Source organism: Oenanthe melanoleuca, chromosome 4 (genome assembly GCF_029582105.1).
Source record: "Oenanthe melanoleuca isolate GR-GAL-2019-014 chromosome 4, OMel1.0, whole genome shotgun sequence".
NCBI lineage: Eukaryota > Metazoa > Chordata > Aves > Passeriformes > Muscicapidae > Oenanthe > Oenanthe melanoleuca.
The window spans coordinates 47,054,898-47,075,955 of record NC_079337.1 but is presented as its reverse complement, the minus strand read 5'-3'; the positions used below and the strand labels follow the sequence as shown (position 1 = coordinate 47,075,955).

The 21,058-nt window shown below is 38.7% G+C and overlaps 1 protein-coding gene across 5 annotated transcripts in view; it reads left to right on the top strand.

The window, feature by feature from the left end:
• LIMCH1 (LIM and calponin homology domains 1) overlaps positions 1-20,555 on the top strand; it is a 173,014-nt gene extending 152,459 nt beyond the window's left edge. For all 5 annotated transcript variants that reach the window (XM_056489812.1, XM_056489811.1, XM_056489815.1 and 2 more), the window contains 11 exons: positions 2,070-2,098; positions 3,103-3,186; positions 4,779-4,871; positions 5,815-5,919; positions 7,248-7,384; positions 8,162-8,292; positions 10,011-10,134; positions 11,359-11,436; positions 13,966-14,074; positions 14,956-15,058; positions 17,476-20,555. In XM_056489812.1, the coding sequence (XP_056345787.1) occupies positions 2,070-2,098; positions 3,103-3,186; positions 4,779-4,871; positions 5,815-5,919; positions 7,248-7,384; positions 8,162-8,292; positions 10,011-10,134; positions 11,359-11,436; positions 13,966-14,074; positions 14,956-15,058; positions 17,476-17,501 (1,019 nt within the window). In that variant the 3' untranslated portion in view covers positions 17,502-20,555. The remainder of the gene's footprint in view (positions 1-2,069; positions 2,099-3,102; positions 3,187-4,778; positions 4,872-5,814; positions 5,920-7,247; positions 7,385-8,161; positions 8,293-10,010; positions 10,135-11,358; positions 11,437-13,965; positions 14,075-14,955; positions 15,059-17,475) is intronic.
• The last annotated feature ends 503 nt before the right edge of the window (positions 20,556-21,058 follow it).

Here is a 21,058-nt window from a genome sequence, read left to right as displayed (position 1 = left end):
TGTATTATATCAATGAGTATTTAATACTGCTGGTCACAGATGAAAATGACTTAGCAATTGGCTTTATCTCACAATAAAATTTTCTGGAGATAAATTCTGCACTCACACTTGTGGAGCTCCTTTTTGTGGATGAACAATACAAATATCTGGCCACATCCTTGAATTTGACCACTGCCCAACACAAGTTCTTGCAATGCAGAGCCTTTTTTTCCCTTGCTTTTTTGACAGAGTTTTCCTTGAGACTAATAATGATTGATAGTTTCATTTTATATTTATTTTAAATATGCAAGTATGTTGGTATTGTGGAAGAAAGAGAAAAAAATCAACTGAGTTTTTTTTTTCCATAAGAACTTCCTAGGTTGTTAAACTAAAGGTAATACAGTGAATAGCCTAATGTTTTCAAGGTAAAAACTAGTGAAGGTGATCCACTTTGAAAAAAATGAAGAGGGACTTTTTATGAAGCCATGTAGTAATAGGACAAGGAATAAAAACTTTAACCTGAAAGAGTAGATTTAGATTAGATATTAGGAAGAAATTCTTTACCATGAGTGTGGTGAAGCACTGGAACAGGTTGCACAGAGAAGTTGTGGTTGCTCCATCCCTGGAAGCATTCAAAGCTGGTCTGGATGGAACTTTGAACAATCTGATCCAGTGGAAACTATCCTAGTTCATGGCAGGGGGAATTGAAACTAGATGATCTTTAAGATGATCTTTTGGGTTCATTCCAACCCAACCCAAACCACTCTATGATTGTCTAAAAAGGAATGGAGTTCTCACTTTTTTTTAGTGGGTATGTGCTACCCAAGCAAACTTTGTGAACAGTATCATTTTATGTTAAGGAAATCAAACCAAATATCAAATAACAAGTTGTAGGTCTCTTGTCCTGTCAGTTTTCTGACTGGTGCTGAAACACTTGGCTGCACTCTAGTGTTCACAGCATATAGAGCACCGAAAGGCTCACAAAATCCTTTAAAACCTGTATCTGCAATAGGAATGAATGGAAGCACCTTGCAAAGACTCGAAAGGGTGGCTGCCCTTGCATCAGTGTGCTAGAGCTCTCATGTAAGTTCAGGTGCCATGAAACAAAAAAGTAAAAAGTTGCAAAAGTAATTGCAAAAGTCGCATTTAAATACAGACAGTCCATGTGATTTTCAGGTCCATTGTCAATTAGTTGCTGCAGGCCGAAACAACTGTAGACAAATCCCTCTGATGGCCAAGGTGGCTCAGGTCTGAGAGTCTGTCATCACCTTTTCACCACACTGTTTCTTGTTTTGTCTCCGTGCCCTTGCCTGCAGAGCCGCCCCGCGGGGCCACGGTTCCGCTTAGGGTCCGCAACAACTGGCGGCGCTCACAGTTTTTCTCGCAGTCAGGTAAATGCGGCGCTGAGAGCAGCTCCAGCCCTTCTGCTGCTCCAGCCACAGGTGTCTTCGGAAAGCTGATGATCACGGGCACTTGTTCTACCTCTTGCTTTTGTAGAAAATATCTATTCCTGCTGCACAGTTGACAAAGAGCTGTTGGGTTGCACATTGTTGTGATGCTCTGGTTTCAGGCACCCAAAAGAAATCCCTTGCCTATAAATACATTTTTTCTGAATTTCTTTAAATCAGTCTAATTGTCAAAGACATTTGGATAGTGAATGGCAATGGTTCTCTTCGTAACTGTGGCTCTTGAATAGCGTAGTCCCATCCTTTTAGCATTTGCTATACTTTTTCCTTCCTTGCATTGAATCACGAAGGGAAAAGTAGATCAAGGTAGGTAAGACTCAGTGTCTGAACACTGCTAACATCTGTGGCCAGAAGTAGATGGCATTAGCTAGTGGTAGAGTAGAACCTGATGTTAGTTAATATTGTGCTCCTCTATACCCAGAAAAAAAAGTAGTTTTGTTGGTGATGGGTATAATCTGGTTTTCTGATTTATTTGCTTGCAATTAGTCCTTGCATTTGGTTGCGGGAATAAATAGGAAACTAACATGAAGCTCTTATAGAGATACAATGCAGATTTATTTACAGGCTAAGGAAATTTTGCTATGTTAAATTTAATCTTTCATTGTTCTGGGTTTTTTTTAATAGCTGATTCTGATGCTGGTGATAAATCAAATGTGAGTACCTCTTTTATATTATTGTTTGTTTTAGCCATTTCTGTTTAGCAGAAAATAATTTTTTATGCAAACTGTCTTGTAACATCCCTAAATCAGTATGAGAATTTTTTCTTATGGACATGTGAGAGGAAAAGTACAACCCAAATCAAGGCATTGTCTGAATCTGGAATTCATGCATTCTCCTCTTATCTGGACCTAGCTATACTGTATTTGGTTGCTGGAGCCACTAAAGCTTCACAATCTCGAAATACTATGTAGTTCTAAATTATCCATTGTATTTTAAATACATAGGAATGAAAGGATTTCACAATTCTACTGTTTCATCAATGAAACAAAAAAACCAACACACCACAATGCTACTCTGAAGTACACAGTGTTTCACATTCTGTTTGTCATATAGAAATAGACATACTCTCTTCCTATGAGATTCAAATACTACTTGTAGTGGAAAGGGATATGACAGCAAGTATCTAAGCTTGCCCTTGATTATAAGGATTTTAAACATATCGTGTAATAGGATCCTTAGTGAAGCCTGAGGATATATTTAATTATGGATAAAAATTCAAAGCAAGGCTATAGGCTGTTGTGCTGGCAGATATAAAATGAAAGAATATTTTTTACAACCTAAAATTTCTTTTCATGTTGTATAGAAGATTACAGAGAATCAAAATACGTTTGTTCTTTAAATCTGAGTCCCTGGAGGTGGCTCTGTTCAGTGATTCTTAGAGCTTTCTTTAAAACCTTTGCCCCCCCTACTTCAGCTGAAGTTTCCCAAGACTTTCTTTGCAAACCAAATGATTTTTTATCATGTAGCTACAAATGGGCAATCCCAAGTGTCAGTGAAGCTAAGAATATTGTCTGCTAACTGAGAGAACCCTTATCCAGTTCTCAGTTTCCCTCTGTAACATCATCAGCAGGGCTTAATGAGGCACAGTGCAGTTTTGTCTGGTAGCCATGTGAAGTGTAGTGTCACAGTCTAATAGCTTGGTTTTCCTTCACGTAAGCGTTTCAATTTTTGGGCCTGGGATCCAGAAGAAGAGCGAAAGCGCCAGGAAAGGTGGCAGCATGAGCAGGAGCGCTTGCTTCAGGTAGGGGAGAAAATGTATGTCTTCCACTGTGTGGGTCAGCTGTTGAATTGTCCCTTTGGACAAAAGTTGGGAATTTTCTGTCGTGTTTTCCACGTTCTCTGTGGACGCTTAAGGAAATTCTGTGGCAGTTGAGCGATAAATGAGCACACACACATCTTCTCTGCGATTTAGGCACTCTCATGTCTCCCCTCCCCACTCCATGGAAAGACCAAAGGAACTTGGTCTTGCAATCCAGTGCAGAGTTAAACCAATTGTGTAGGTCCTCAATTATATTTAAATTGTACTGAGCATAGACTGCAAAACACTTAATTACTTGGAGCCTCTTTGTCAAAACTGACAAATGGCTAACCCTGATGCCTATGCAACTGTTTTTTAAAATTACAGTCTTAATAGCTTATTGTAGAGTTCAGGTTTGTTCACAGGTTCTTCTTGGAAAATATCAAGCTAAATTTGGATATGAAAAGACTTGGGTTTAAGGGGGTTTTGTGAGAGAGGGAAATATCTTCAAGGCAACCATTAGTTTTGCCTAGTGGTAGAGTAAACTCTAAAAGTTCTATATTTGTGTTCTAATTGGAAGAAATGCAATGGACATAAGAACATGAATTTCCCAGTCAGTCAGGAATGTCTTTTGAAACTGTGACTAGCTTTGATCCTAAAGTAATCATATCTTTGTTCTGTGTAACAGAAAAGCAAACAACTTTCAAAGGATGAACAATAATAAAATGGGGTCTTTTAATCCTTTAAGAAGGGCTTGTGTATCTCTACGCTTTCTTGTGATCATCTTATTTTGCACCTCTTAAAATGGTGTAATTGTTTTTCTGGCACATGTGGGTGCTCTCTCAATAGTAAATGCTTCTCTTCTGGATTAGGCAGATGTGGTTACCAATCTGAACAGATGTTGGAATTGGTGTAAGAGGGAAATGGAACTCCGTTCCTCTCCATATTCAGACCAGTTCTGGCAAACAATTTTAACACCTCCTTGAGATAATTTTTTGTGCAAAACTCTGTGAAAACAATTCTTAAGAAATCATCCCTTCAAGGAAGAAAATAAGCTATTTAGCTAATTATAATCTTATTCTCTTCAAACCTTTACATACTCTTCTTTTAAACTTGCAGAGTTATTCATCATTAATTAAATTGTATTGGCATGTCTCATAAATTAGTACAAGCAAAATCTGCTTATTTATATGCTACTTTGCTGAAGTTTTTTATGTACAACCATTGTCTCAGTGTTTGTGAAATATTTTTGAAACTTAATACAGTAAGATAAACAAGGAATTATTCACATTTTTGAGCATAAGCCTAATTTCTGACTAAAGATTTTAAAAATCCTAAGAAATTAAATGTCTTCTAATGTGTCAAAAGTTCCTTGAAGTTTGAAGGTGTTAAATGTAAGTCCTAGAAAAAAATGGGCAAAGTGAAAAAGAAGCTTGTTTTTGGCACCCATGGATGTTTCCAATTTTTATCCTTTTATTTAATCCTATTTCTGATTAAACCACTCTTAGCAAATTCATTCTTGCTGTGGAGATACTACAGAATTTACTTTTAATGCTGAATGCTCTGAATTTGCCTGCATTTGTATCCATGTACAGGAGAAGTATCAGAAGGAGCAGTGCAAGCTGAAAGAGGAATGGGAAAAGGCCCAGAGAGAAGTTGAAGAGGAGGAGCGTAGATACTATGAGGAGGTATAAGGCTCAAAGGAGGAGGTTGTTTTTTGGGGGTTTTTTTTGTGTTTAAATGCACCCACTTATGTAACAAAAAAAAAATCCTATATCTAGATTAATTAATGAAAATTCTCTTCAAGGCTGAATTCTGAGGAGGATTGTTTCTCTTAAACACAGCCATAAATGTTGAGGAAAAATATTTAAATATTTGGACAGGAATCCGCAGCACCTCCGCATAGGTGGAGGTGTCTAATTGCTGTGCAAGCCTGGCTGAGTCAGTACAGCTGTGTCTGGGCTTGCTCAGACATCCCTGTGGGGGCAGAACCTTGTGTATTTTGGCATATGCATGGTGCCTAGACTTGGTAGAACTCCAGATGAAATTGTTGTCTGCCTTGGGTTTGATCATGGAGGTATTTTGTAACTGGAATTTTAAAAAAAATCCACAAATGTTTAAAGCTTGCAGTTTTGGAATATTAACAATCTCTAAGATAGTGGTTTTCTTCTGTTGTATGTTGGTCATTATTGCAGGAAACTTGAAAATATTTATATGTTTTTCTATGCATTATGTAAATGGATGTTTCTCATCTGTGCTTGAGGGACATACTTGTGGTCTAAACAAGAATTTTTTTTAACTTTCAGAATAAGTTTCTCATGTACCAAGGGTAGTTTCATACTTTTATATTAAACTTAATATGCTGGTGCTCTACAAAACCGTGGTTCCATGCAAGTGAAATATTCTTCCCTGTTTTGGAAATTCTGTCTCAGTGGTAAAAAGAATGGAAGTGCAAAACTTTGAAGCAAATTAAAAATTGAGGTGTTGCCATTATTCTTGGTACCACAAGTTCTTATCTAGCCATCTAAATATGACATGTAGCCAAATCTTATTTTTCTTATGTGTTTCATAAACTCATAGTTTACATTCTGTATTTTTAACCCCCACTCTCTCCTGATCCTCTTTCTTTAGGAGCGCAAGATAATTGAGGACACTGTAGTTCCATTCATTGTTTCTTCAAACTCTGCTGAGCTCCTCTCCTCTTCTTCCTCTACCACTGAAGGAAACAAGACAGTGGTGAGTAAGGCACTGAAGAGTAAGCCATCTTTAGTGTAAAGTTGAATCCTTTGCTAAAGGCTGCCAAAGTCTGGGAGCAGTAAAAGTATTCCCTGGGTCCCTTCTCTAGCTAGTGATACCTCAGAGTGCTGTAACTTGCAGATTTTCACAACTGAACAGCTGTACTTCCAGACAAGCTTCTACCGTCTTATTTTCAAGTAGGGCAGAGAATGATTCTTTCTGCAGCCACATCTGTTCTTTAACCAGTGCTGTGAAATTTTAATTATCTTCCAAAGCCAGCAGAATCTTGAGTGGTTTCTCTGAATCCAAAATCTCGAGTGTAAAATAGTACTTTTTATATATATCTCAGATGAGACTGAATCCTTCCTCCCCAGTTCTCCTCCTTTTCTCTCCCATCATCCCTCCTAGAAAGCAGCTAAACAAACAGAGGAATGTTTACTCTTTATGTTTGGGGATTTTTGACTCATGCAGCACAGAATGTTTAATTCAATGCATCTAGCATCTGCTTAAATTAGTGTTTGCAGAGACCAGGGAATGACACCCCAGGTGAGACCACAGTCAAGTAAATGTGGGATTCACAGACATAATTTTCTCTTGCCTAAGGCACCTGCACCCAGTCATCTGCCATTTTCCATTCAACTTCAGGATTAGGAGTAGTGTATCATTTGGTTCTCCTCTCACTTTTCCTGCCCTGCTGTTCTCACTCATCCCTGTGCAAAGCCATCAGCCATGGGCAATTTTCCACATGGCTGTGTAGCAGTAACTTCCTTGGTGGAGTTGCTTATGGCAGTGAGGACCCTGCCTGCACCCAGAAGTGAAGGATCTCATGCATTGCTTACTCAAGCTCCACAAGTCAGGTACGAATCACTCCTGTACTGCTTTGGAAGTAGGACTGGTGTTGCCCTTTGAGGATGCCCAGGGCATGTGAATAGTACTGTGCTCCTAGGCAGTGACAACAAGCTGAGGTCACTCACAAAGTCCTCACAAGTCCAATGGGAGACTGTCTAGACTCTCAAAGTAATTCGAGGATTTCTGCCCAAGAATATGTAATGGAAAGTTTTAATTTGCTGTCCTTAGCACCGTAATTGGTACTTAACTTACTTTGTGCTCAGCTTATTCTGACTGATTGTTGTTTCAGCTGACATCTTAATTAAATCTTAAGTTAGCCTTACCAGACTCAGATGGTTCTACTGTATAAATGTGAGATGCTCTTTTTGATAAAAAGGTATGTCAACACAATATCTCTGGGGGCAGCCTGTGTTTTTCTGATGTGTGCACCAATGCCAAATTCAAAGGGAGCTCCTTGTTCCTCTTCATCTGTCTTCTAGAACTCAACTGATTCAAACAGCTGTCCAGGGGAAGGCAAACAAAAAGAAGTTGCAAAGCAGAAAAAGCTGCTCTGGGAGCAGGACAGTATGTCATCTCTGAAAAGCAAGGAAAGTGAACTCTGGCAAGAAAAGAGGAGGTATGTATTAACTCTAAGCATTTCATAACCCTGTGGAGCTTTGTGTTTTGTTGGCTTCTGGGATATCACATGTGCCCACAATTGATGTTGGAACATCAGCACTTGGTGGCCTCGATACAATATATCCTGATCAATACTCACTGGCCCAGCAGACAGATGCACGTGTGGCAGTGCACGGTGCTAGCTGGGCATATCAGAAGGCTTGGCTTTTCCTTGCATGGCTTTGCCAAGAGCCTGTCACAGCAACCAGGCCTTAGACAGCTCAGACATCTGTGTACTGCACTGTGCTTGTGTACGTTTCACAAGCCATCTGAAGAACTGAAGGAGCAGTAGCAGTTTTCACTCAGAACCTGTGTGAAATTGCCTGACTATCTCAGAAATGCCATATCAAATCTTGCCGTGTAGTGCTTAAAGTCCTGGACTTTGCTCAGCTGCTAATTAACAGGTTTCACAAAACAGAAGAGGCATCTGATGATGCTGAGCAGTGTATAGAGAACATGCATAAAAGCTTTTTTTCTGTCAAAGAAGCCCTTTTCCACAAATCCAAAATGATCTTCAGCACATCTAAGTGGCAGTTTGAGGTAAGCAGAAAAAATTGGACTATTTGGAGAGTAACTTGTTAATTCATTAAAGTTTTCTCATTGCTTTGTCATTGCAAAATTGACACAATGACAATTTTTTTTTTTAAATAGACTGATTAGGAAGTCTGATTTTTGCCATTAGGTGACAATTTTCCTGGCTTTATTTATACAATGTTACCCTTTTTTTAATTGGCAGTGGAAATAAAGTGCTCTCAGGATACCCAGAGACTGGTGTCTTGAAAGGAGGAAGTGAACAGGAGCACCACGTGCCAGTGATGGAGCGCAGCTCACCTGCCAGACTGAATCTGCCACTGACTCAGGATGAGAGTAAGACTCTTCCTATGCATGTGTTCTGCTCCTGATGGAAATCAGGCAGAAATCTAGCTCAAACATTTTTGGAAATTGACAGTACACATGTATCTTCAAAACTGGAATGTCTCAGACTAAAAATTTATTTTATGTTAACAAAGGTAAGTATACTAAGGTGAAATTTAAACTCTTCTCGTTTACATCAGAGATGAGAGTTTCTGCAGCAGGTATCTCATTTATAGGTCTGCATGTTCACAGTAGAAGTTAAAATGGTTATCTTCAATTCTTTTACATAATCATACATACATACAGGATTTGCCTTGATACAGAGAGCATATTTCCAACACTTATTTTGTGTTTATATAGCTAATTAGATTCTTCATGTCCATTTCAGTCCAGAAAAAATCATTACATGTGATATGTAACCTTTTCAAGCCAAGCCTGAAGCGACACCTGCCTCAATTTTGTCACTAGCAATGTCTAATGACATTTAAAGTTAATTTATTTTTTAGCTCCAATAAGTATTGATGTTTTTGAAGGAAGAAATTTCCCCAAAGAATTTCTGTCATGAGGATCACCCTAAAAAAAAGGCAAATGCATGAATTTAGCATCATTATCTATCTAGTACAAGCAAACAGTGGAAAGTAAATAAGTAGGACTAAAGACAGAAAGTGAATGCAAATTTTGAAATCAAATTTTAGATTTTTGTTTTCAGTTCAGCATAAAAATCTATTATTCTAAAAAACAAGTTATCTATGGATGGAAAAGTTTTCAGTGTTATGACTTCCTCTAATGCAAATTTGGTCTGTTACACTTAGTAGGTTTGCTTTCTTTGTCTCAGTTTTATTGTATTCTTAGTGCTTTGATAAAAGTTGCACAAAGAAAGAAAGCAGAATATATGTTATCCAGCAATACAGCCTTGAGGGTTTGTAGTAGTGATTAAGCAAACTTAACAGGTCCGACAGTTTTAAACTATGTTTGCTAATAGCCCTGCTTCAGGATTTTCCTAGGTTGTTTTCAAAAGTTTGGTCCTCTGTGAGTATTCTGACAGCTTTTTTCTTATCTCTTCAAGCATCCCATCCTGCTCCCTCCTTAAGCCCTTAAATAATCGTGTGTGGGTTTATTGTCTTGATATCAAAATAGATAACAGGCCTCTCATAGGCCACAGCAGAGTTTTCATTCTCTAAACCAGATGGTTGGCACACGGCAGGGTGAGGCTTCCCCCAGCCTGTGAGCCACAAAACTAATCTTGCAGGGTCCAGGTAATTAGAGATGGGATGGTTGGCTGCCTGGGCATCTCACAGATCATTGCTTTTTGCTGTGAGACTTATTGTCACTGAGACATCTGAAGCACAGAAGAAAATTACAAAGGAGTTACTGTTCATCAGTAGGTTTATGGAGAGCAGTGACTATACCACCATCTCCTTAACTCTTGCTATTGAGAAGTTTGGATCCTCCAGAACCAAGTTTCAGTCTCTGGTTCCCCTTTCAGAAATACATTCAGCAGCAGGGTACATCATGTGTATGTGAAGGTCATGCAAAAGGATGTTCCATGGAGGTCTTCCGATGTAGCAAAACCTTTCTCTGACTTCATGGAGTGTTTCTGAGAAGTTTGTTTTAAGGAGCAGTACATCTCCCTCCTTTGTGGTGTGCCCACAATCTGTCTATGATGATATGTAAATATTGGCAAAAGCATTTTGCCTCAAATACTGGGTTTTTCCCACCTCTTGCTGTAGATGTCTCCTGGAATCAGCAGCTGCTGACAAAGCGATCTCCGCAGTGCACCGAGGACATTCGGCAGAGACCATTCCTTGGCCAGACTGTGGGACAGCAACCAAACTCCACAGGGGAAGCAAGGAGGTGAGAACATCAAGGTTACTGAAGAGATTGAGAAGTCCTACTTGCTCTGTTCTCCCTCTTATTCCTCCTCAGCATCCTCTATTGCTTGGGTTTGGTTAGTCCTGCAGTGTGAAGACACCCTTAGTGTCCGGCTTTCCCACCCAGACTGCTAACGTTTATTTACTTAGTTTCTCATTACAGGCACCACAGTTACTAATTTCAGGAGGGAGCACACCCTCTGCATGCCTCTCTCTTCTTTCTCTGTTGCCCTTCTAGCACATATCTGCATAACTTTTCAAGTGCTTAATTTGTTTTAAGTGCTTGAGACAAACATTTATAGCTACTAAGTACCTAAATATGAGGGTGAGAATGTCAGGTTATATCTGCCTCTTTGAAGCTGGTATCCAAAAGCTTCATTGCCATCTTCCAAACATATATATATTGTTACTTTCTAGTCCTTTAAAGATTATATCTTTTAAAAGAAGATACATATAGAGTAGTATTTTCTTTCTGCTGTAAATTTCGGTGAGATCTTTTTTCTTTGCTGCTTTGTCTGTGCTTTTGAGTAAGCCTTACTGAATGGTAACACCAGTTCTTTTTGGTAAGTAAGAGATCTCTTTGCCTTATATTTGAAAAAAGAAGATATGCAACAAGAAAGGAACATCTGTTTTCATTAGCATATATATGAACACAGTCTTCTGCAGAACCTGTTACTTCTTAAGGTTGTATTCAGACAAAACTAAAGTAGATTGATATTGAGTACCTATTCCTCATTATAAACTGCTTGTGTATGTGTTTGAGAAAATCGTTATTTAATCTGCAAACTGTTTTAAGCAGTTAGAGTTTGTATCAGTCCTGATTTCTGATAACAAAAACCATACATAGGTTTGCTCACCAAACTCTTTCAGAGTAGCACGGATACAAATTAACCATTAACCAAATAAACCACCTTTTGGTGCTGGTAGCTTCCTTTTTACTCAGTAAAGGGCCAACAGAGAGTGTAGTGTAGTGTGGTATGCTGCGACTTGACTTAACCTTCCTTCATCATGGTGGGAGCTACGATGGATTGGTGGGGTGGGCAGGAGTCTCCATATGGCTGATTTCCTTGTGAGGTACCTGATTGAGCACCAGCGAGCAGACTAAGAACCAAAAATCCAGAAATTCACTAACTGGAATTTCTCCATACTAAACCTGGTTTTATTTGTTGTTCTGCTGCAGTAATGCATCTTCTCTGCTGTGTTTTAGGGTTGGCTACCATGAGAACTTCCGATCTGGGCCATCATCCCCCTGCTCTCCTGCTGCTCTGAGTCAGTCACCCAACAGGTACTAAAGGTCAATAAAGAATTTTGCAGACCAAACACATCTTGTAGTTGCTGGTGAACTGCCAGAGTGAAAATCCCATTAGTATTATGTGGATGCACTATTAAGTCTGCTAAATGTTGCAATTCGTCCATGGGATAAACATGTAGCTCCCTCTCCCACATTTCTTGCCTGCTCCAGTGGTACTGTTATGTTTTCAAATAACACAGTTCAGAAAGCAGCTCTAGAACTCTGCTTGATCATTGAAGTTTCAATAAAATTGAAATGGGTCAGTATAAACCTCAGTCTAAGTGTGAGCTCAGAGCACTCAAACCAAAGGATGTCTTCATTGTGAATAGTCACATGCTCAGGAGTAAAATCCATTCTAGACATTGTCACTTGCTGATTTTAAAATAGTATTTTCCTTTTAATTTCCAAACTAAAAATGTATTTTGCTTTTTTGCTGATTTTTAATTTGCCCACAATCATGCTAATCTCCTAGAGATTTGGTTCTCTCAAGCAATCTGTACATTTTTCAATGAGTTATGTGTACCAACTCTAAATAAATGTTAACTGTAGCCTGATTAAATCACTGATAATTTGGGGCATATTAAAATCAGTTGGCTTATTAAATAGAGTAACTTAATACAACACAGAACACAGAAAGTTTCTTTAAATCACATTAAACCCTCCTTCAGATGTCACTTGCATTAACATTAAACTATTGGAAATTTTTTACTTGAACAATTTATTATGTTTTCCTAACCATAGTTGCAGTTTTGATGTGATTGCAGATCATTTCCTTGCTACAGGTCACTAGTTGTGATAGCTACTTCATATTATTTAGCAGCTATATGTTTTATCTGAGAATCTTTTTTTAGCTCCCTAGATCTGCAATCTTTTCCTGAAATAAATCATAGTTTTGTAAACAATAGGTAGGATGTAATTAATTTTTGCACTAAAACATTAGAAAACTCTTAAAAATTTCCCGAGATTCAAGATTTTGACTTGCTCTTGTAGTAATTTCTGATTGTGGAGAAGAAGTAAAAAAACAAAGGTGAACTCAGGAATAACATAGAAACAGAAGGGTTAAGGCTGTAGGAGGGGAAAAAACCCATCAAAGTTATTCTAAAAGGGATAATGATAATGAAACAACAAGACAGTAATGTGTGTGTGTGCCTGTGTACGTGGTGGGCTTGAGTAGGAAGCAAGGACAATTTTCTAATAATGATGAGTTTTTCTGATGCTTCTGTCTGTCTTTCTCTGTGTTGCTTTTTTTTTTTTTTTTTTTTTTTTCCAAAATGGCTGTTTTGTCATCCTGCAGTCTAGATCTGTCTCTATTGGTGCCTTATTATGCTGCTGCACCAAAACCTTAAAGCAAGAGATTGTAAACTTGCTTATCTGAGTAGGATTTCATCAAATTGTCTTTTCAAAACTTATGAAGTATCACAAAGTTTCTCTCCTGGTTTCAGCCCTGGCTGAAAAAAGCATGGATGACACAGAACAACCTTTTGGTCTCAGGTTCATCTCACTAGGCCAAGCATCAGTTCTGGCAGGCTGACAGGCAGGAGAGAAGTGAAGAGCATGAGACCCATAGAAGTGGGCAATTGCTCTGCTGTTGTAACCATTATGAAAAAGGGCACCAGTTATTACTGGGGCTCTGAGCTTTCACCCACCTGCCATCCTGCAGCAGATTTGAGAGAGGTTTAGACAGTCCTTCAGGACTGCTGCAGGAGCAAATTGAAATATTTTCTGCATTGCAGATGGAGGTCCAATTTCAGGTTTTCTCTGATCAGTTATAGTATTAAGTGGCTGCAGCAGCACAGACTGAAATGAGTCAGCCAGTGCCTGGTCTGTGCTACTGTACTTATGCTGTCACTCTTGACTTCACCAGCTTGATTGGGTGCAAGAATAGCATCCCTGTTTTCTGGCTTGCAGTGAGCAAGTCCATTTGTAAACAAATTGAAAAATTTCCTGGATGAGAGACTGATTCAGGTAATTTTTGTGAATATGCTGTGGCATACACACTAAGGTGTAAGTAACCTTAGCTATAAGAGTGGCACTGGAGCAGACTGCCCAGAGAGACTTTGGACTTCCCATCCCTAAAGGCATGAAAGGCTGGGTTGGATGGGGCTCTGAATAACCTGGTCTAGTGGAAGATTCCCTGCTTATGGCAGGGGTATTTGAGCCACATAATCTTTGAGGTCCCTTCCAACCCTAACCATGCTGTGATTCTGTGAATCTGCAGGCATGGTTCCATGTCATCCAGGCCTCTGTTAAGAGGCTTGCATCTCTCTTGATCTAGCACAGCAGACTGGCAGGGAAATGTGTTTGAGTTGCTGTGCATTTAAGCATTTTAAGCCCTTTGCTTGCTTATCTGGAAGGCAGACATGCAGGTTGATTCACTAACATGGCTGAAGGGTCAATGTGTGTTTATGTAAACTCCTCCAGTGCTCCTTCTTCCCCTTCTGTCTCTCTTGATAAACCTGTCTAAATATTTGCCTTCATTTTAGCATCAGTTGCTGTGTTCTTACAGCCATGTTTGTCTCCTAGGTCTGTCAGTGGGAAGAAGCTTTGTTCTACCTGTGGTCTCCCTCTTGGAAAAGGAGCTGCCATGATTATTGAAACACTCGGTCTTTATTTCCATATTCAGTGCTTCAGGGTATGGTTCTTGTTTTATTAAGAAAAATCTCAAGTCATACACAGTGCAAGTAGAGAGTAGATGTGAAACTGAAAATGAGAGGACCAGGGGATTTACATGGTTGTTATGTCTGTATGTGTTTATTTGTAAAGATAATGTCTTATTTTGCAGTCAGACACATTAATTGGACTAGAACCTGTGATCAAGCAAGAAACTTGTCTTCTGTACTTATGGGGGTGGGAGAAAGCATCATATAACTTCTCTATTGTTCTCATTGCTTTTTAAGTATAACATTATTCACCTTGTGTTTTTTTTAAGTGTGTGATTTTTTTTTTCCTTCCAAAATCATAATCAGTCTCAAAGCCATCTTTGATCTGCCCCATGATTGGAAAGCTTTGACTATAGAATGAATGGTGTGTTCTGGCTTTTACCAGAAATATTTCCTGACTGTTCTTGAGTGTTTCAGCTTGGAAATAACCCGAAGTGTTTTCTAGAGAACTCAGAAAGTATTTGTTTCCATTATCTCTGACTCAACTGATATTATATGTTTGTGAAGCCTTTTTTGAATTTGAACATTTACCTGGACTAAATCTCTGGCCTCTTTAAGCTTTATCCATCACAACTGACGTGCCTCCAGAATGCAGCCTCAAAGTCAGATGTTCCATACAATAATTAGACTTCACTTCTGGCTAAGTGGAGGCTGCTGAAATCTTGTCCTAAACACTTTTGACTATAAAAACCCTCTTACTGATTTGCAGCGTTCCTCAGGAGTATGGGCTGGGTTTTAGGGGTATTTTTCTCACTGTTCCAAGAACTACTTAAACAAAGGGAAAAATTTGGGAAGAGTTATGACAGATAGTAGGGCATGGTCTCTCTGATTTTCTCTGTTCTTCATCTGACAGTGTGGTGTTTGCAAGGGCCAGCTGGGAGATGCAGCGAGTGGCACAGATGTCAGGATTAGAAATGGTCTCCTTAACTGCAACGATTGTTATATCCGATCCAGAAGTAAGTACCAAATACTGGGAGCTCTAACAATCCCCTGGCCATGATTTTAACTGGCAGGTTTGTCTGGCTCTGACACTCAGGCATAGCTTCACCATGGGAAGAGGAATCTTCCCATGTGTTTTTTAATTATTTTCTCCTATCAGAAGAGATTTCCAAGCCCATTAAATTTTGCCCAGAGGATCTCTGCTCAGCACTATTAGACTTAAAGGCTGTTTTTGTACATAAACATAAACTCCTATACTGTGCACTCAAATTGCATGACCTGGAGGCTTGGACCTCTCACATCACATGAGACAATGTAGATAATTTTAGCTGGTCCAGGACCCTGAGCCATGTTTGGAGAATTTCCCATTTTTTAAAACTCTAGGCCTCCCTTTTGTGGACAAAATGGTCGTGTAGAATATTAAGAACATTCTGTAGCTCATACTGAATCCTTGTGGTGGTATCCCCAGATATGTGCTAAATAGTGTTGCTTGCCATAAATTTTGAGGAATGAACAAGACAATTGCATGTCAGAAAGAAAACTTCATGATTTTGCTGCCTTAAAGCAGGTCCTCTAAATGTTTTTCCAAGTCCTGGATTTCTGTGACTGATACCAAATTACTGAACATTTTAGCTTCACCCCCTTGTCACCCATGATGGTCAGTGCTCATGCTGGTTTCCACCTTGTGGAAAACAGTAAGATGCAAAACAAAAGGAGTAATTGTTGTCTTCCTGTTTAAATATTATTTGTTATATTCACTGCCTACATTTCCAACTGTAAGTGGACATCTAGAGCTCTTTTTGCTTGCCATTTCTCTTGTCCTCTCTCAAAAGCACTGGCTGTAGAAATCCAGGAGCAGGAAAGGAACCTCCCTACCTCTGCCAAAAGAAAAATGGGTACTTTTGCTCTGATGCTTCAGGAAGGAGATACTTCTCCATCAGCAGAGCTAGAGGGTGCTATTGTATAACCAGTTTTTTGGCGATTTTTTCCTTAAATTCTTTTTACTTTTTATGTAACCTGAAATATTTAGAAATATCTTTTTCCCCTTCATGCTTGATACAATAAACCTTCCTCATGTGGATGAGGTCCTGACCCTTAAAATGCAGATTTGCACATCCATCTTTACACAAAAGAGAGGCAGGTATAAAATCATAATTTCCTTTTTTTTCTTAGTCCTTTTTGCTTATATAAAAATTGATGTCCCTTGAGGATAGATAAAGGCTCAAATAAATAATCAGCTTATATGCTGTAGAAATCACTCTCTTCATTATCATTTCTACAGCAATGTTATTAGAAAATGCATTACATAGCTGTGTGCAGTGTTTCATGTAATAATGTTTTGCATTTGTACATACCCAGCAGAATAGTAACCAAGTCCATGACAGAGGAAATAGGTTTTGAGAAGATGTATGACTCATGAAGAATGTAAAATCTCAAAATTCAGTTAGCTGACTTTAAGCTACAGTAACTGTTATTGGCAACTCAAAGGGACTGGTTTTGATAGGACTGCAAATATTGCTAGTTGCTAATTTTTAACTAAAATTTGATGCATTGCACACCTGAAATTAAGAATAAACTGGTGCAATGTTAGTGTTTTGCCTTTCAATTCTGGGAATAATGGTGCAAAATGCCAAATCAGGTGTTTGGTTGTATGGCTTGTAGCTTCCTGCCCCCATGGCTGCATCTGAAACCTGTGCAACAGTGGGCAGAAGTGACAGTCTCTGACTAACGTGGGCTTAGTCAGTATAGTTTGGAGACCTGTATGGACATATTGATGAAATATTTTGGTTCCCAGCAGCTTATCTGAAAAAACAGATGATTCTGTTTCAAAATAAATCATAAAAAAAGATGACTAGCATTAAGGATTGTGTAGTGCTCCAGGGTCCAAAGTATTTCTGGTTTTCAGACGAAAGTGGATGCAGTTTTTATCAGTAGGTTGTTTCTGTACAAAAAAACCTCACAAGGAGGGAAATTCTCTATTCAATGTCAAACACAAGGAATGGTCACAGGTTGATGAGTGTCGAAGTCAAAGGTGAGAAGAGATTCCCTATATGGCCAAATAGCACAAGGAGTCTGTAGTCCCAGGTAGCACAAACTAGGCACAGCTGAAGAACATTCAGCAGTCCTTTGCTTTACTATTTTGCTGGTGCAGAGCCTGGAATAAATATACACACAAGTACTTTGGCCATAAAACAAGACAAAACTTCATGAAGAATGCATTCAGCATGTGGCAAGGAAAACGTATTTCCACTGGAATTATGCTGAATCCTCTTTGTAGTAGCTGGTGACCCAGCTTTGCAGGAGAAAGGAAAAACAGGGCACAAATATTTATAGCTCCAGATGCATTTTTTTTAATTGTGGAGATCATGTAAAGAAAAGTCGGTATTTGTTAAAATTTGTAACCTATTACTTGTTTTGGTTTTGTTTTACCTAGCTGCTGGACAGCCAACCACATTGTGACATGACTTACAGTCCTAATAACTTTCAAGAAGGAACTCTCTTCTCATATGTATCGGCTGCCTCCAGACAATCACTTGTAAAAGCTTGAATCCATGGACATGATGGCTCTCATCTCGTTTTTAAAAACTCACAAAAAAGCTGCACCTGCTCCTTTATTGAAATGCAATATGTTGGTTTTTGCTTCCTTAAGAAATTTGCAAAATATGTATGACCATGTTTGGGAAAGGCAAAGCCTAAGTACTATAAATAAAAACAAAACCACTTTCAGGTATGCTTATGATACCCAGTCTGTTACCTTGTTCTTTTGAAAGTAATAAGAGAATAAACATGCAATAAAGCTGTTTTGTTTTAATATTTCTAGCAATTAAAAAGTTTAAGTTTACAGAACCTTTATAGAATATGCCAACTTGAGCTGAGAAGTAATTTTGAGATAGTATCTAATCAGTGCATTTGAAAAACTAAACATCACAGCACGACTTCTCTGTTATAACTGAAGCTATAACTTTTTTTATACAGAGACTAGTTTGGTAATACATCCTGTAATTCTGAAGCATTTTGTGCTTATATTACCTTCAATGGAGGGTAGAAGTTAAACAAATAAATTATTGCACCTTTAGTCATAGGATTTTTTGTTTGTGTACCTCAAGTAATGTTCATGTCTATAGCTTAATATTCTCTGAAATAAAGATTTCTTCATTAAACCTAAAGACTGCATACCATTAACAATGGAGAAATTCCCATCAAGATCAATCCTTCTTTGTAAGTTCAGCAGCCTGTATTGTTATTAAGCTCAATGAAAGGTGATGTGGGGAAGAGGCAGCCAAGCAGGCAGACCCAGCAGAGTTGTGAGTCTCTGAGCTGCAGTTTGATGCTGCAGTGAAGCTTTTCTCTTTGCATGTAACTTGCCAATCCATTTGAGTGGGTTGGACATCTGCTCGTTCACTTGCAAACATTACACTTGGTTGAACTCTCATGCAGAGAAACTCGTGTGGTTTGGGTACTCCCCAGGGTAAAGAATTAGACAGCCTTGAGCCTGTGTTCCTCCATCCACTACCCAAAAATAGTCAGCAAAACCCAGAAGTGTGGAGGATGGGCAGGGAGGAGGCTGGAGCCATAGGCAGAAAAACCACCTTGCCTGTGTTTGGGACAGTTCTCATTTATGCTCTTTGATTAAGCATGTGCTCCTTACTAAAGTGATCCAGCAGCTCATTGAAGCAGAGGTTCAGCAGGTATCTACAATACACAGACAAAGTTAGGGAATGTGTTGCAACTGCAAAATATCCTAGCACTTTTTGGTAAACAGTTACTGGAAATATCTTCAAATGGAGGGGAAAAATCTTTTTCTGCCTTAAAACCACTATAAAATTAAATGTATAGAGATTTCTTCTATCTATGTGCATATCTGTCATCTTTTGATGTATTAGTAAATAGAAGTGAAGTGGTTATTAGGGAAGCAATAATTCAGGGTTGTTCTCTAGGTAGCAATTATTTATTGAAACGCTAGACAGTTGCTTGCATGTGAGTTTCATAACCATGCAAAACTGTGGGTCATCAAACACACACGTGATGTCGTTGGAGGACATTGTGACTATCTGCTGGGAAGTTACATGTTACTTCTGAAATATTGTGCCTTAGAAAATGCAAAGCTGTTGCACACAGTCAGCAATGACTTATGGATGCAATAAATCCAAAAAGCTGAAGTCCTTCATGGACTTCACCTGGGGAATATTTTTAAGTAAAAATAAAATAAATCAGACAAATGTTTTGGAACTAAAAGTGATATCCTATATTTAAATCAACCACCTGCATGATTTGCTGTTAAGGGGTTTTGATAACCAGGATACTTACTCTTTGCTTGTGGTTGTTGTAACATTTTCCCAAGAAGAATGTGCAACATGGAAATTCAAAAAGCAGATTTCATAACTGATGTGGTACATCTGTGTAACTCCATGCGCTGCTTTAAGGATATGTAAATATATGATGTCTGAACCTAATTTTTAAATGAGACTGTGCATGCTTGTGCATCTATTTGATACGAGTCTCTAGCACTGCTTCACCCATGTGATAGAGTAGATGTGTAAATCAGTCCCCAAGTGTATCTAAGGGTTGGTTGTCTCAGAGGTCAGGTCTGCTTCTCATTCATGTAGGGGTAAGTGCCCAAAGGGCTCAGGAGCATGGCTGGGATAAAGTGCATGAACGAGGGGGGAGGGATATTTCATCGCACTGCAGACACATCACTGGGTCTCTGGAGCTGCTTAGAAATTGATCCCAGTGTCTCTCAGATAGTTTTGTATATGCATGTTTTAGCAAAGTTGATTGTATGTGAAGTGAAATGAAGCAGCGCTCGACGATGATGATTTTTTCCCCAATGAACATCTATTCACCAGCACAGCATAATTTTCAACAGTTTTCTAAATTGTACTTGCCAACTTCTTATGTTTGATTTTATATTCCCTCTGGAATTTTACATAGCAAATTCATTCAGGCTAAGATTTTTTTTCGTTGTTTTTTTTTTTTTCCAGTTTAAACACATTGAGATGATACATTTCTAATCAGGAACTTTGAGCACAGAAAAAAAATAATGCTTTCTTACATTTGAACTGCAATGTAAATGTATTTGTTGCAAAAAATGATTTATTATTACTGAGCAAGTACAATATATGTAATGAGTTTTAGATATTTTGGAATTTGTTTAGCCTCTTACTACTTCAGAGAACCTGAGCAGATGTCATAACCCATCTGTATTTTACAAGCCCATTTTCATGGTGTATTTTTTTCTTACTCTTGCTATGTAGTGTTATTGATGCAGTACACCTGTAGTTTCCAGTGAATGTCGTAAGGGTTGGTGAACCAGAAGGAGACCATCCTTATCTGCATGTCCATTCAGGGACAAGGGTTGCTCTCCTAGCTGGGGCTAATGTTGAATACCAATTATTCTAATCTTCCCTTTATTTTATTTATTCTAAAATGCCTCTGGAAATTAGGAAAACTTGTCTAAAACTCAACAGCTTTTATAGTAAATGTATGTTTATAAATAAAATGTTGATTACCTTTGGTGGTGTTGATTTTACTTGTTCTAACTAATTTCTATTATGTGAACCTGGATTGCAGAGTAGAGGCTTCTGCTTGGTTGGGTTTGGCTGAGCCAAGCTATGTTCCCCAGGACTTAGTATATGAGATGACGATAAAAAAAGACATAGCTGAGATGTGGATTGCCACTGTAAGCTGTACCCCTCTATTCACAAGAGCATGTGTGCCTGTTGTGGTAAAAGATGAACAAAAGAGGTTTTTTGTAGAGAAGCAAACCCAGAGTCCTCAGATCTTTCATAAGTGTTGGTGGGCTGTGGTTCAGACCTTCACTCAACAAAGCACTTTATATATGACAGTGCAAATATGTGCTTGGTTAATTCCACTTCCACGTAGCAAAGATCCTGGAGTCTGTGCTTAGTTTTGAATGTGCTGGGGTATCTCACTAATTCTTGAATTGCAACAAGTGTGTGGCTTGTCCAGTCACCAGCAGAAAGTTCACTCAAAATTTTAAACTAATAACAGCCCCT